This window comes from Lissotriton vulgaris, chromosome 1_1 (genome assembly GCF_964263255.1).
Source record: "Lissotriton vulgaris chromosome 1_1, aLisVul1.2, whole genome shotgun sequence".
Taxonomy (NCBI): Eukaryota; Metazoa; Chordata; class Amphibia; order Caudata; family Salamandridae; genus Lissotriton; species Lissotriton vulgaris.
Window position 1 is genome coordinate 1014338092 of NC_141685.1, and position 16507 is coordinate 1014354598.

The window sequence follows — 16507 nt, forward strand, 5'->3', positions numbered from 1 at the left end:
ATACTCCCAAAATTCGCATTTCTTTTCAACGCAATAACTTTAGGATTCAAGCCGGAGTGGTTTAAGAAATTGTAGGAGGAGCTGAGCAGTTTCATATGGTCTTCTGAAAGGGATAAAATCGCGTGGAGGAAACTACATAGGAAAAAAAAAACATGGGGGCATCGCAAGTCCAGATTTGTATCAATACTATTGGGCTTTTCAATTAAAGAACAAAAGATCTCTACTTTTGGATAACTCCGTCTTTACCCTGCTTTCCTTTGTAAATTTGGCCATCTTAAGTATTTCCTGTTGAAGATATTGGAGTCCGCTTGCAAGCTATGGTATCAAGTCAGATGGATATTAGGAATATTATAACGGATAACTCTCTGGACTTTTGGGAGTCTGTCAGAAATCACAGATGGTAACCTTTCCAAATTGAAGTGTTACCAACTGGCAAGCTGAGCACCGGAATTAGGTAAAGATGGGAAAGAAACAGCGTTTGAGAGGATAAATTACAAAGAAGATTGCTCCAAAGTAAAGAAGTCTCCAAGTGGTTTGGATGCTAGTACATGGTGGGGAGGAAGTTGTCACCCTACCAACTGAGATCTGAAGGAAGGACCTGCCGACGCTGGTCGTGAAAACCTTACCGCAAATATCGATGTCTACTCTTTACATGTCTACTAAATCTGCCCCTGTCAGGAAAAAACATCTGTGTACAGTGCACATGGCATATTGAACACCGAAAAGGCTGTTGATTCTGGGAGGACGAGAGATAAAGAAGCCTTAAGTGTGGCGAGGAAAAGGCAGATTACATCCACATGTTTTGTTAGTGCCCTTGATCCAGATCTTTTGGTCACCTCTATACATGTCTAAAATAGGACAAGTGGATTTTTTTTTTTTTCTTTGCAGGGCATGTAGATTTCTGAACCATCATGTCCCTTGGATAAAAGGACATCTTATACAATTCACATCCCTGGAAAGGAGGTTGGATAAGCCCTGCAGGACGGTGTCTAGAGTGCAAAGATATAATGGGCCTCACCACCCACAGCTACAGCACTGACCATTCTGGGGCAGTTGATGGACGTGGTGTGCTTTGGGCTCGTCCAGCGACCTCGCCTCATCTGGACACTCCTCCTCCCTTCAGTTGTATCCACAATACAAAAACAACCTGTGCTTGAGGTGGTTTGATAAATTGTCTTGCTTTGCGTTTGTCTAAATCTTTCTGTTTTTCAGAACGTGGTGACAGACATCCAGATTTTGAGTGAACGGTCCCCACTGCCTGCTGGTTACACCTACATCGGCGAGACCTTGGAACCTAGTGAGTAAAAATCTGCATTATAATTGCTTCTACCTTGCAAATATGCCATTACACTAAACATGTTTACACTGCCAGCAAATTAATAACATTTATGTATTAACTTGTGGTAATGGATGGAATAGGTCAAAAATCAAATAAGAGAACTCATGTTAATATAAGAGACAAATTCCGGGGTGAAAGGAAAGAAAAGGTGCATGTATGTGCAAAAGGGGAGGATTCAGGAAAAGTTAGATGTTGGAGGGAAAGTAAGGGCGTGGTGGGAGAACCACCCATTGATTGTCGGGAGATGTAGTAAGCGGATGATAAAAGTCCGGTGGAGGTCAATAGACACCTTTGTGACCATGTGTCTGCACAGACTGTCAGTGTTTTGTGTTATCGATTACTGTCTGATTCTTAACCAGGTGGTTAGTTGACTGTACGGGAAGGGCCAATACTAAGGAAGGAAACAACTCCTTCCTGCAAAAGTCCGTCTCCCTAAGAAGCATGTCTTTTTGGCTGATTTTAGGATGAGTAACTTGTAACAAAAAAGTAATGGTGGGAACATAGACATTCTGCATTATTACAGACAATAGCTGTGGAAATATAAATAACGGACTTTTTTTATAATTTTGGACAATTGGAGGATGTATCAGTTATAATTGCAAGTTGTTTAATAAACACTAAAGCCTTTAGTTTGTAAAGGTTTTTAGTCCAGGTTCAGCAATTTCATGGTCTTGAATTCCATCATTGGTCTGACCCTCCAAAAGCCCTATTTTGGAGAGCAGTTTTCATCAGTCTTTAAAAAACAAAACGGTGACAAACTTTACATGATCCTGCGACTGCTATATTGAGGATTACATTAGAGCAGAGGAATCTGTGTGTTCCCCTGTGATTTCCCTGGTGTTTCACATGGAATTCTATGCGTGAAACACAAACAGCTTGTAATTTCTGAGGGCCCAGGAGTTATGAGGGTCATTGGAATTAAAGGAGCACTCATAATGGCGGCATAAGTGTGATGTTTCTCTTACAGTTTAACAACTAAGACGGGGCCTGCAGTGTTGAGGGATAGCAAATTAGACTAAGTAAGGCTGCGCCTGTCACACTGAGGTTTCTAACTTTTATTATTATTATTATTATTACCACACACCATCATCAAATCGTCACTTGGCACTAAAATAAAAATGCTTCATTAGGGTCAGTAAACAAAGTGGGATTACATTCAGAACTCTCACCTGGACAAGGGGTTAAAAAAACAAGCTTTTACAAATCAATAGGTCTAGAAATTGCGACATTTTGAGCTATTGGCATTGTAAATGGCAATGCTTTTTATAATATTAAAAGGCATTGTCATTTACAATACCAATAGGTCAAACTTTGGCAAAAGCAAGACCTATTGTATTGTTGAGCACTGTGTCCGTGAAGCGGGCGCAGTGCCACCAATAAAGTAAAAAAAAATAAACCGAGCGCGGTGTCCCTGAAGCGGGCACCACCCTCCCCATTATCATAAATAAAAAAATTAACCGGAGCGCTGTGTCCCTAAAGCGGGCGCCACGCTCAGCAGGAAATTATTTTGGGGGGGAAAACATTAAATGAGAAAAAACGTTGCCCTTGTACCATAGGTGCTGTGGGGTTAAGGGGCAGCCACTTTTTCAGTTAGAGCTGCATAGCGCTCTATAAGAAAAGCGTCTGCCATTGTCCTGTGTGGGCACGCTGCAAATGCAAGAAGCAGCCGTCATTGTCCCCATTAGTGAATAAACAAAATAGTGCTCACCCACTTATAACGTAGACTGCGTAACAAGCAGAGTAAAGGGTCCACTCGATATGGGAGTTAACAAATGCAGACAAGGTGGTACCACGGAAGGACTAACAAGCCTATTTACGAATCAGAAGGCAGCATTTACTAAGGACAATGTCACAAGCCAATGACTAATATAGATGGAGGGGGGGGGGGGGGGGGGGGGGGGACACACATTTAGTGCATACTCCAATACAGCATGCCTCACAGAGCGAGCAGCTCCTAGGCGCGACCTAACAAAATAAAAGGGGCAGAACGGGCAGTTTTAATTCCTCCTTGACATCAGAGTGTAGTCCTCCCAGATCGCATGGCAGGTGGTGTCCCCCACTTCTAGGAAAGGACTCATTTGGCTATCCAACTGAAGGCCCAGAATTCATTTTTGCCATTTAAATACTAGTACTCCATGTCAAATTAATGACCCATACTCATTTCAGCACCTTCAGAAGGATTAATGGGTGAATTGACCTGGAGTTTGAACTCATTACCCATACAAAACAGTGCTGGAGACAGACACATCACTATTTTTCCAGGTTTTGCTATATCTACCCTCTTATAGCCGAGTCCAGCAGGGATATATAATATAAGCAAACGGCTCATAAATGGGGTTGAGGAATTAAAACCTAAATCCCCAAATGAAAAGCAACACAGTACGGTCATTGCCCTCAGGTTATCAATGCTATATTTCCCTGCAAATAATTTCACCAACACCCCAATAGTAGTTCTGTTGCTCTGAGTGGACTGTGCCACATTTGCAATGGAGTATCTTTGAACTCGGTGAACCTTTATGGGTTTCTTCACCGGACTCTTTGAGCATTGAAATGTACGCTATCTCATCTTGAAAGATTGTGCCTGATAAGTAGTCTGAATTTTATTGTGCATTTATACAAGTGCAGCTCTTGGAGTTCTCCACTGTGCACCCAAGAATACAATAAAAAATACGTATAAAAATTGATTTGATTTCACTTTACTCCAGAGACCTCCATATCAAAGAAGAAGCGAATATGCGTGAAACTTCTCCCACAGGGTGCATCGGACATGGCTGTTTTTGACATCAAGTTAACTTCTTCAAAAAGTAAACAAGCTGTGCCGCAGTTTATGCGTGTCGGGTATGTGTAATTTATGTCTGTGAGGTATTTGAATCTTTTCCACATAAGACTGCCACATGGATTCTGCACAATCAGAAATATATTGACCATGGTAGCCCTATAGAGATACCTATATAATTATTGGGAATAAAGTTGAAGATGTAATACGAATGGTCTTTTCATTATGCATTCTTCATAAATATGCATCCTTCATTTTGAAGTGGCCTTCCCATCATTCGGATTCGGGTACTGGGATATGGAGGAAGGAGATCACTTATCTTTTGAAGTCTGGTTCCACATCTTTGATGCATTTGTTCCAGTCATAAAAAAAAGTGTAATGCTGTGAAAAGTGCAACTCTTTATCCTCTGTGGTTGTAATTGTTGTTTAATTAACTATCCCTTCCAACTGTTCATATGCTATAAGATAATCTAGTTTGAGAATTTCACATCAACTCTGTCCCTGTGTCATCCTCTACTCTTTTTGAATAATTCCTAATAGAGCTTCCAAGAATAAAGCATCAAACGGGAACTGTAGAATACGGTTAAAAAACCTTTGACTTATAAGGGTGACTGGTAATCACGAAATTTGTAGGATAAAGATGGGGCAAGCAATCTGTTAGGCAAGGAAGCCTTAAGTTCACTAGTGTGAACTTTTATTCTGTTTAGCGACGAGACGAGGATGCCACACTTCATGATCTTTAACATGCTTCCATTTTACCCCAGGGACATCAACGGCTTTGTCATCTGGTGCAAAAAGGATAAGGTTACTGCGCCAAAGCCACTGCCCAAACCGAGAAGCTTCAGTTTGGACGTGAGAGGGCTGTCCTTGGAAAACGCAGATCCCACTGAGACGCAGTAAGTCTTGCGCAGCAGATCTTGCCTTCCTTGTTCTGTACTACCTTACACTCAATTTTTCTTCTTCCTTAACTCCGACAGCGAGCCTATTTATGAGCACTCCCTATGTTTGCAAATAGGTTACCCAAACTAAGCAAGATAGTTTAATACTCAGGATTACGCAATTTGGTCAAAGGCAGAAGCCAGGTAAGAACTGTATATCACAGTGCCAGAATTCATCAACTTATTAGTGGAGGTTTCAAGCAGATATTGTCACTCTGAACTGTCTGGGTTCTGTGTCTAGATATTGAAGCTACTTTTCAATGTTTTTGCCCAACAAGGACTGTTGTAGCTGGAAATCTAAAAAAAAAAAAACTAACTGGAATATTAGCCAAAGGAATTTAGAGTGGTTTATAACTTTTAGCGTAGGCATTCTCATTACAATTTGGCTCCTACTGAAATGCAAGGACATATTTTTCTTTTTGAACATTTGTGTGCGAAGTGCTGCATAAAAAGTAGCTGGTCCCAAATGTGGTATCCTGTGATGCTAATAGAATGTTTTTTTTAATGCAAGTATAACCATACTGTACACAGACTTTACTGCTAAACATTCTATACATGCAATTTCACTTTTAAAATGCAAAAGTTCTTTGTCTACAGACTCAGGCGGTCATCCAGCGCTGCACCGGCAAGGCCCAACGTGAAGCCAGCTTCTCTAGAGCGCTCAAATTCAGTCTACGATGCAACCAATATCTACGGCATGACAGGTACTCACTGTGTGCTTTGTAGTCTGTTTCATTTGAAACAAGCTGCTGTGCATTTCTAGCAGTGCCAGATTATTAAATTGACAAATAACATTACTGCCACTGATATTATTGAGACCAACTGTTACTTTAACTTGTAACACAGGCACATATATATATAATAGAAACAACTAAATATTTACTTTAGGTTCTCTACACAGTTTATTTCAAATACATTTTTGATATGGTTAGATAATAGTACAAATACATATTTAAAATGTTGTTGTATTTTAATTCATTCAATAATAATATGCATTTCATTTTTCTTAATTTAAGTCAGTGATGATATAAATAAACATTTTACCTTTGTTATGGTTCAGCAATTTGTTAATTAGTTTAATAGTTATTAACCATTTGTTAAGCTTATCAGTTGTTCCCAGAATGTTTGTTCCCTCCTGAGGCGGAAGCCGGGAGGTTGTGTGGTGTGTGCCTATTCCTACTTTATTTTCACGTTTTGTTGTTTGATTAGAAAAGCCAAATACTTCATTTTAAGATCGTCGTGTTTTTAAAAAAGATCGAATTTAAAATTACATTTTGAATAGCCCCCACTGACCTGGCCTGCCACTTATCTGTTGGCTCCCCACTTCGTTACTACAGTGAACTTTCTACTGGTGTCCAGCCGATTTAGGGCTGAGACACACGGACCTGAAAAGCGTGGCGGCCATCTTAGCTGTGTGGGAGGATTCTCCCTCAGCGCTCTAGTTGTTGAGCACATAAAAGAATCGGCGATGCCTCCGCGCAGCGGACGTGCGCTGCGGAGGCGCCGGAACATCGCCGGAGTCACGCCAGAGTCTAGCCCGTCTGCGCCCGTCTGCGCCCTTTCGCGCTGAGGACGGGCTGCAGTACGGGCTACAGGAAGGTCGGATTGGCTCCCTCCTCTCCTCTGAGGAACAGGAAGTAAGCCTTCCTTCTAGACTGCTGACTCCTAGACCTCCCCCTTCCTTCTGCCACTATACTTATCCTCCTGAAGCTATTCCGACCATGACATGTAGCTGTTGCTTCTCCAGATACACCCAGAACAGATTTTTTACTACAAACCAGTCCAGAAGGGTTAGATCAGAACCTTTAGAAAATCCGGCAGGCTTTCTCATAAACGCAAGGTCTCTGATAAAAAACAAAGTTGCATTTAACGATTTTGTAACACAGAGGAAACCCCCCCTGGGTTTTTATAACTGAAACTTGGTGCATGGACTCCTCAGGACCAGATCTGGTGGAGGCTATTCCTGATGGCTATGCCTTAACCAGAATGGACCGATTAAAACGTAGGGGTGGAGGATTGGCAATTCTATGTAAAGATTGGTACATATGTCGTATTGAGCCTCTTTCATCTTCATCTGGCAACCAGGAGGCACTTTATTTTACTATCCAGCTTGCCCCCTCTGCCTCATTTGCTGGGATTCTATGTTATAGACCCCCTGGCCCTAGAACTACCTTTTGTCATGACTTACTTACACTTCTAGAGCCTTTTATTAGTAACCCCAATTTTACTCTTCTGGGGGATTTTAATTATCATCTGGAGAGACATGATGACAACGATACTATATCTCTAATAGAGCTACTCCTGTCATGTGGGTTAAGCCAGTTGGTGAATGGTCCTACACACCTTGCCGGACATACCCTAGAGACGGTATCTTTTCCAATGACATCAGACTATCGACAGCAACTCCCATCCCCCTGTCGTGGTCTGATCACTGTGCAGTCCCACTCTTTCTTAATGCGACCCCCTTTGGGGTAGGGAATCAAGCTAATAGGAAGATCTGGAACTTTAAAAGAAACCATAGCAAGATTTCAAATACTACCCTTGCTCCTTTCATCTCAGACCTAGGTTCCCCCTCCGATTTAAATGCAGGTGCTCTGAATCTAGCAAATGGACTCTCCAAGGCAATGGATGCCCTGCCCCCCCCCCTTAAAAAACACTATTCCGCAAGAAAGACCCCTTCAGCACCATGGTTTTCAGAAAGACAGACTCCTACGGCAAAAATGTCGACAGATGGAAAGAGCATGTACGCACGCCCCGATTCCCCGGGGAAGAGGCAACATAAGTTAGCACTGAGAGATTATAAAAAGGCTATTGATGATGAAAAAAAAGAACTATTTCAGCGAAATCACCACCTCGCTAAAATCATCAAGGGACCTGTTTAAAGTCATCAACACTCTGTCAATCCCCAGAGTTATTGACCCCATTGCGGAGTCACATGAACTATGTGATAATATAGCAGACTTTTTTCATTCCAAAATTTCTGACATCTATCTATCCCTCAAAACCCGCAACATGGAATTGGATATTAACAAAGAACTGTCGCCCTCATCTGTACCCCTTTTAAACAATGAACCCCTGGAGCAGATTCAGGCTGTCAGTTTTTCTAGTTTTCCCCTCCTGACCCAGAACGAACTAAGTATCCTTCTGGACACCATTAAATCTAGTTCACCTCTAGATCCCTGCCCATTAAAAACATTGAAGGAATGTAGAGAGGTAGTCTTCCCCCCCCCCCCCCCCCTCCCCCCCCTGTTAGGAGTTATGAATCAGGCCATCTCTGAAGGATCCTTTCCAACCATATGGAAACTGGCAGTTGTTAGGCCGCTCCTTAAGAAACCATCTCTGAACCCAGAAGTATTAAAGAACTTCCGACCCATCTCCTTGCTACCGGCCCCGGCCAAGATGCTGGAGACCCATTTAAATCGTCATTTGACCACATATCTAGAGGAAAATGGTCTTCTCGATATTTCCCAACATGGGTTTCGGGCTATGCACAGCACCGAGTCAGCACTTACGGTCGTGGCAAATAACATCCGCCTGGAGGTTGATAGGGGACAGACTACGCTGCTGGTACTTTTAGATCTTACAGCATTTGACACCCTATCCCCTACAATTTTGGTCGAGCGGCTGAGGGGAATAGGAGTGAGGGGAAGTGCACTAAGCCGCCTGACCTCCTTTCTCCACCAGAGACAACAAAGGGTAAAGCTTGGCAGTTTTCTGTCCCCTTCCAAGACCGTGCAATGTGGGGTTCCTCAGGGCTCTTCTTTGAGCCCTCTTCTATTTAACATCTACGTAACCCCACTTGCCGAGGTAGTACGATCTTTTGGATATCAAATCTTGTCATATGCAGATGACACCCAGATTATCGTATCTTCCACCCTACCCATCACAGAAGCGGCCTCCAAATTTAGAACATGTATGGAGGCTGTATCAAATTGGATGGTGCGAAACTACCTACAATTGAATGGGGAGAAGACAGAGGTTCTCATCTTTGGGGGAAACCATGACATCTGGTCAGGAGACTGGTGGCCACCAGCCCTGGGAAATTGCCCCCATCCCACCAACTCTGCCAGGAACCTTGGGGTTCCTATGGATTCAGCCCTCTCTTTTGATCTTCATGTCAATAAAACAGTATCCACCTGCTGCAACATCATTCGGATGCTCAAAAAGATTGCTCCATACTTGTCATCCGAGGCACGCAAGCAGTCAACCGTGGCCCTGGTGTCCTCCAGGTTAGATTACTGCAATGCGCTGTATGGAGGTATAAATAAGAAATCACTGCATCGCCTTCAAACTGTTCAAAATGCTGCAGCTAGGATGGTCCTAAACTTACCTAGGCTTTCATCGGTGACCCAAGCTAGGAAGGACCTCCACTGGCTTCCTATACAAGCCAGAATTTCATTCAAGATCATTTGTCTTACACACAAAGCTCTGTTTGGTGCTGGTTCGGAAGGCATAAGAACCCTCATCAGCCCTTACATCCCTAATAGAACACTTCGGTCATCCTCAAAAAATCTTGTTGTCCCCAGACTTAAAAAATCTAGATGGGCTGGCCGAGCCTTTTCCACCATCGCCCCGAAACTATGGAATAGTCTCCCTCCTGAACTGTCTAGCCAATCCTCCCTGTCGATTTTTCCGGAAGCACTTGAAGACTTGGCTCTTTTCTCGGGCCTACTAAACCTACCTCCTGTCTTATCTGCCTGCTTGTCCCTATCTCCATGTAGTTATGCGCCTTGATGCCCCCGGGCTAAGTTCGCGCAATATAAGTCTCATTCCATTCCATTCCATACGTTAACTTTTGTTGATTGATATATTTTAACTATATATGTGATTTTGGTTAGGGTTACATTTTTTTTTTAATATAATATTGTAATTAAGTGTTTGAGATTTGTGTAGCTTATCATTGATTATTTGTTTAACATTAACCCTGGCCGTAGTTCGCGTAGTAGCGCTACTCTAAGTGCACTATGCGAGCTACACAAACTGAGTAGTGCACTGTGCAAAATGCTGTTCGCACTGATTGCACAGTGCCGGATGCTTGTCTGCACTGTGCGATCAGTGCAGACCGCATCTTGCACAGTGCAATCGGTCATTTTGTGCTGCTCGAGTAGATTTCTACTCGAGCTGCAGCTTTGTCAACGTGGACTGGTAGTCTCTCATCGCAAGCGGTCACGAGCATACGCGACCACTCGCCATGAGAAACCTGACCTCCCCGCGTTGAGAATCTCGCGGGGAGGTTTATTTTCCACGCTCGTGATCGGCAACTTGATGTTGCTGATCGCGAATGAGTAAACCATCTCACCGGGATGTAATTTTGCTCGCTCGCGGTCGCCAACTTGACGTTGAGGACAGCGAGCAAGTAAAAAATGACTGCTACCTTACGCTATGCGTGTTTGCGCTGTGCTACGTGCAATTTGCTTGAGCGAAGTAGCGCAAACTATGCGAGTGTAGCGTAGTACTTCGCCCAGGGTTAATTAACATGCTATTTAAAGCTAATAGTCTTACCAATTGTTTAAGAATTAATGTAAGACATTTTATAATCAGGTATTTGTTAGAGATAGGATAGTGGTAGGTTTCAATTTTTATTTTAAATAAATGCAATTTAATAATAAACTAATTAAATATTTGATACAAGTTTTTATGTAATTAATTATTATTATTAATAGTATTAAATATGGTATATTTCACAGTTTAAAAGTGGCAGGGTACCATGTTGGAAGAGGAATATCAACATGCAGTGGGTCACCTGAAAGATGCTTTAATGAGGACCGGAGTGCAAACGATGAGGGTGGCATTCTGGAAGTAAAAAAAGACCATTAACCATAGAACAATTGAAATTTAACATTATTTCTTTACCTTGTTTTAGAATGCCAACTGCAGAATTCTGAGAGTTACTTTGAGCATGCTACCCAACATCACTGGTTCGAGTAAATGTTAGGGGTTTAGCAGTGTTGATCAAGGCAAAATGTCGAGATACTCGAATGCTGTTAGCAGATGACTTCAATTCACCCAACTAACTATGCTCTGGTCAATGAGATTCTTTTTACAAAACATTGATATCTGATATATTAACTCCACGTGTAGAATGCATTGTGTTGAATGAAAGAGCAGGACTATAGTGTTGTGGCCTTGGTGACAAGGACATCTTGAACCTCATCAGTGATCAACCTCGCCGCAATGTTTAAAATGTAACCTTTCTGGTTTGGGACCTTCCTGAAAAATTCCAATGACAGTTGAAGCTCTGAAGAGTAGGAAAACATCCAGAATATCTCTAGCATTAACGTTCAGATTAAGTACCAGATCCAGCCATGTGAAAGGTGAAAACTGTCAGAAACTGCCATTACACGCTGAGCTTGTCGCTTGAAGAAGAGTTCATCTCGACCCGTGCCACTGTTTTTCTTGGTTTGAGTAGGCATCTGAAGACCTCTAACATAAAAGACTTTTGCTTCTTGCAGCTATGGATGGAGTCCCCTTTGCTCTGCATCCCAAATTTGAAAACAAGAACATCTCTCCAAATGTGAGTATTACTTCAGAGAAGAAACGGATAAAGCATTGCCGAAGATGTGATTTGTAACGCTGGATAAACAGCAGTCACTTTGGAATATTTTGCAGTGTTGTTTTGTGATCCAGATGTTCCGGAAGGAAGTGCTATTTACAAGGTCTTCAAGGCAATGCTCCATTGTTTCTACATGCATATTGTGCATCCTTCTATATCTGGGTGCAATACATTTTTCAGTATACATCAGGAAATTCTCAAGATGTTCCTTAATGCTCTGCTATTTTGGGTCGCGCACGTTTGCTACTGCTTGGAAATGTAGGCTACTCTTGGTAAAGAATAGTTATCTAGAGTATTTAACTCTTGGTATGCATGACTGTTGGCTCACCTTTTCAGAAGTACTCAGAATTTGTGTTTTTGCTTTAACCGGTTTGATATGCTGGTGACATTTCTACCGGGAAATAATTCAAAAGTAATTTTACATTCAGAAGCTTCTACATTCAGAATTGCTTCCTCTGCACTGTATAAATGGAATGCAAGGACAAAAAACAAAAATGGGAGTTTTGTTCTCTCGTTTGCACTACACTTTAATAAAATCAACGTAGAAAAAAGTAATTGATGGCATAAAAGTCTAATGAATACCAAATGACCTACAGCCTAATTATTTTTCTAAACGTTTCTGTTTGTTTGTGCAGGTGTGGTCCTCTGCATTTCTAGATCTGCAGATCAAGACTCTCAAAGACATCGAAAACGAGGTTTGTAAGATCTGCAACGTACAATTTTTGGGCTCATATGTGGTATTTTAAGATGTCTGTATCCAAGAACTGCAGTCAGAAAATGTTTTTATAATCATTTGAAGTTCATGCCACACACACACACACACCACAGTCATGTAGCAGGATATTACCTGAGTGATACAAAATTCAACCAGTATCAAAAGAAATTGTATTCATAGATCAGTGAAAAACTGTCGTAAGCGGTGGCTACTTTTTGTCAGAAGCTTGGTTCTCAGGCAAGGCAACATGGATTGGGAGTAGGGCAGAGGGTCTCCCAAGATAATGATGTTTCACTTAATTGAAAGCCCCCACCTTCTAGTTCAAGACCGTCTTACATGACCAGCATGAAAATACTGAACCCTTCGCCCAAGGATAGCATACTCTCTGATTTTGCTGTTAAAAGATGAAACATAGGAAGTGGAAGATATGGGTCCCCAAAGACACCCTACAGTGCCCACTACTCAACCCAAGTGCGAGTCAAACCTCAATTTCCTTATTATTCACCTGCCATGTTAAAATATATGTGGCTGCAGCTGGCCCGGGTTTACATATAGGTGTTGGTTATAACTTTCCCGTAATCTTCCCTCCAAGTCCCACATAGTTTCAAACAGTCTGTACCAGTTGGTGGGTGGATGCATAGGTTGTCCCTGTAAAGTACAGCCAGGTTTCAAATAGATAACTGTAAAGGAAAAGCCAGTCTAAGTATTTATCAGCAGCGGAACAGTCACCCAAAGGCATTTTTAGGTAAATAACGGGTGCAATAAAAAGCTACATCCACCGGATAAGTTTCAGCAGGTCAAACCTGCCCATGTTCACTGAGGGAATAAATACCAGGAAAATAACAGAACATGTGGAATTTGGTGCAGGAAGCACCAAAAGCCACTTCATACCCAGTTTGTGGTCAAAACTTGAAATAGGCCATGATTATTGCACCCGAAATATTCCAAGCACCTTTGTGGCTCATTTTATAGTATGCAATATTTATTTCGCAGGAAGCAGAGCTACTGGTCATGAAGGCCTAAGTGTGCATATTATAACAACCATGCCCACAAAGAGTCTCCCATTTTATCAGTGTAAAGGCACTATTTGCTTTACCTTTTAAACTTTAGCTCATAGGGTTTGGTAAAAGATGCACAGAGCCAAATCCTAAGCTGATCTCAGAAAATAATACAGAGACGTCCTGGTTCATGCGCAACAGAAACACAAATCTACTTGGACGTTATTGCCTAGTTAGGAACTTGCAACAAATGAGTGCTTTGTTAGCACGCAGTGACCTGCTGCCTGTACATTTGCATGTTTGTTCCTGGCTGCCGTCACTGAGTGACAGCAAGCGATTCTACAGGTGAAGTCATTTTTCATTGACAGCTTCGATAAACAGGGTGCAGCAGAAGTGCATCTCATGTTATGTGCCATCTAGTGGTTGTGTATGGATGCCTCCCAGCTCCCTCCGTAGAAGACGCTGCCGGTTTGAAGTAAAGCTGTGCACGCTGCAGCATGTGTGGCTTCAGCTCAAAGAACTGTGCGGTCTGGAAGTGGGAGCCATGGGAGGTAGAATTCATTACATTGTTGTGGAGTCTACCACAACCCACGGTTGTCTAGATTGAGTTTCACACACTGTGAACTGATCACTTGATTTGTAGATGGGCATAATGTCCAGCTCATACTGCATGTGTGCACCAATGTAGACGTCATGGGAGGGAGATGGCTTATGGAACATGCTTCTGCATGTCCACGGAGGTCCCCGAAGAGCATGTTCTAATTGCTGTACCCAGTGAGCATTTACTACCATAAAGGTAATTATATTTGACACTTTTTAGGAATTCTCCTCTTTTGCGGTGGACACACATCTCGGTTGGCAGACGATTATTTCACAATAGCACCTACTTTTCTGTGCTATAATAACCATGTTTCTGGAAATTATTTGCATATTGATAGCCAAAAATGAAGATTTGTCAAATATATCCATCACATGTTGGTACACAAGTGTGCAACACATGAGTTTGTAACTGTAGCATCCCTGCCCTCTCCGTATTTGTTATACATTATATTATAACAAAAACACTGTTGACGGTTTTTTAAAGAGGATCTACACACCAATATATGAACAGGAAATTCCCTTCCTGGAGTTTAAAGATGATAAAAAAGATGGTGATATTGAATAGCAGTTGCTTAGCTACACACCACAAACCTGGTTCCCTTGCTTCACTTGAAGATAATCCGTATTATACCTTTATTGCCACCAAAAGGAGGAACAGTGTGTTCCTCTCTTAATTCAACATATTCTTAGTAACAGGTGGGGAATACCTCCAAAACCAGGTGCTGCTGTAGTTATTTGGCATAAGAGGTACAAAGGCTAATAGTACTTTTAAATGTTATTGCAGTTTGTGGAACGTGCCACCATTTACAAATTGTCAAAACAGGTAAACAATTACAGAGAATCAAAAAACTATGAGTTGTAAAAGGTAGGCACACACCAATTAAAATCCGTATCAATAATGAAAATCTTCAACAGTGGGTAGTACATTTTCCGAGGTTGAGCCCCACGCTCCGAATTAACAGGCGTTGGAGATGGTGAATAAGAGCTAAAAAAAAAAAAAGGAAAATAACAAACTTCAGCATTGAAACTGCATTGGTCCTCATGTGGTGTGTCTGAGTGAGGGGTAATTTTGTCTCAAAGTAAGCTTTGTTTGTGGTTATCTTTTTGTGTTATTAGAATATTTGATCTGGGAATAGATCCAGTGCTGATGGTTAATACTAATAATCCTCCTCCCTTTCATTTTTCAGTACAACTATGGATTTGTCGTTGAAAGAACTGCAGCTGCCAGACTTCCCCCTAATGTCAGTTAGACTGGACTAAAGAAGCCATTGACCTGAAAGCACTAATATAATGTGGATAAATCTTACAGCAGCACTCCACAAACCCCTTGGATTTTGAAAGAATTGACATATTATCAGAAAACAGTTAATTAACCAGTGTACGGAAGAACTAAAAATGATGCACCATGTGACCAATTTGTTTGCTCCTGGAAAGACTCCATGTATTGGATATAGCCTAAACCAGGCTTCTTCAATGAGTAGCTCGTGGGCTACTAGCAGCTCTCCAGCTACCCACATGTAGCTGTCCTGTGTCCCGTCTACTAAATTAGAAGAGTTTGCTGACTGAATTATTATTTGTATACCAAAACTATGTATTTGAAACAAATATGTGTATTTTCCTAACGGACACGCGGATTGAATTTTCTAAATATATTTAAAGCCGATATTTGACTGATAAATCATGTGGCATTGAAGAGGTGTAGTACTGATATTATTACTCTGGTGCCAAGGGCATTTAATCTGTGGCTAGTATGGATTACCCAGGTAAAGGCATACAGCACTAATCATTATAGTAGCTGGGGATAATTTTTATTGATCATAAGTAGCTCTCATTACAGAAAAGTTTGAAGACCCCTGACCTTACCAGTAGCTAACTCTTATTGGGGTATTCCATCTTCGGACAACAAAATAATTCTATCATTTAATCAAGTGGGTCTTTAGCAGGGCAGAAAATAACAAATGGAGGAAAGGTGGCATGGTTTTAATAGAATACTCCTACAATCGGCTAAGGCTACCCCCTCGCAGGTGGGCCGCAATTTGTCACTTTACCTTGAGCAGCAACAATCCTTGTTTAGGTTGTAAAGCTCTGAATTAGACATTAGCGTTAGCAATGTTAGAAGTGTCTTGTATGGTTCCCATTCTCAGAGTACGGCATTATATACATAAGAAGACCATACCTTAATCTAATTGTGAGCCAGAGATGGAGGACTTTACTCAGGAAATTGTGATCAGGACAGTTGTATGTACTTAAGGGCTTATTTACATGCCCCTTGCACCACTTTTGCATCATTTGTAACATGGGAAAATTGACGTACGGGTGGCTTGTAAATCTGCCCCCAAGTGTTTCCAGTAAAACGACCTCAGTGTTTGTTGTGTGTCCTTCTAAAATATGTAATTTCAATATAATATTTGATAATCACTGAAAATAAAGCACTTTGAGAACTTCCAATATTTTCGTTATCCACAAATAATATCGAATTTGCACACTGCTCAAATACACAGTAATGCACTGTATTTGATTTGTGCATTACCTTTCGGACTGAAAACCCATGGTCAGCTTCATTAGAACAACATGTGTGTGTATATATG

The 16507-nt window shown here is 41.6% G+C and overlaps 1 protein-coding gene across 1 annotated transcript in view; it reads left to right on the top strand.

The window, feature by feature from the left end:
• Nucleotides 1-15612, top strand: part of MVB12A (multivesicular body subunit 12A) — an 82302-nt gene extending 66690 nt beyond the window's left edge. The window contains exons 4-10 of the mRNA XM_086961450.1: nucleotides 1213-1297; nucleotides 4045-4177; nucleotides 4880-5011; nucleotides 5651-5757; nucleotides 11506-11567; nucleotides 12242-12301; nucleotides 15107-15612. Coding sequence (XP_086817576.1) covers nucleotides 1213-1297; nucleotides 4045-4177; nucleotides 4880-5011; nucleotides 5651-5757; nucleotides 11506-11567; nucleotides 12242-12301; nucleotides 15107-15169 — 642 coding nt within the window. The 3' untranslated portion in view covers nucleotides 15170-15612. The remainder of the gene's footprint in view (nucleotides 1-1212; nucleotides 1298-4044; nucleotides 4178-4879; nucleotides 5012-5650; nucleotides 5758-11505; nucleotides 11568-12241; nucleotides 12302-15106) is intronic.
• Nucleotides 15613-16507: the final 895 nt, after the last annotated feature.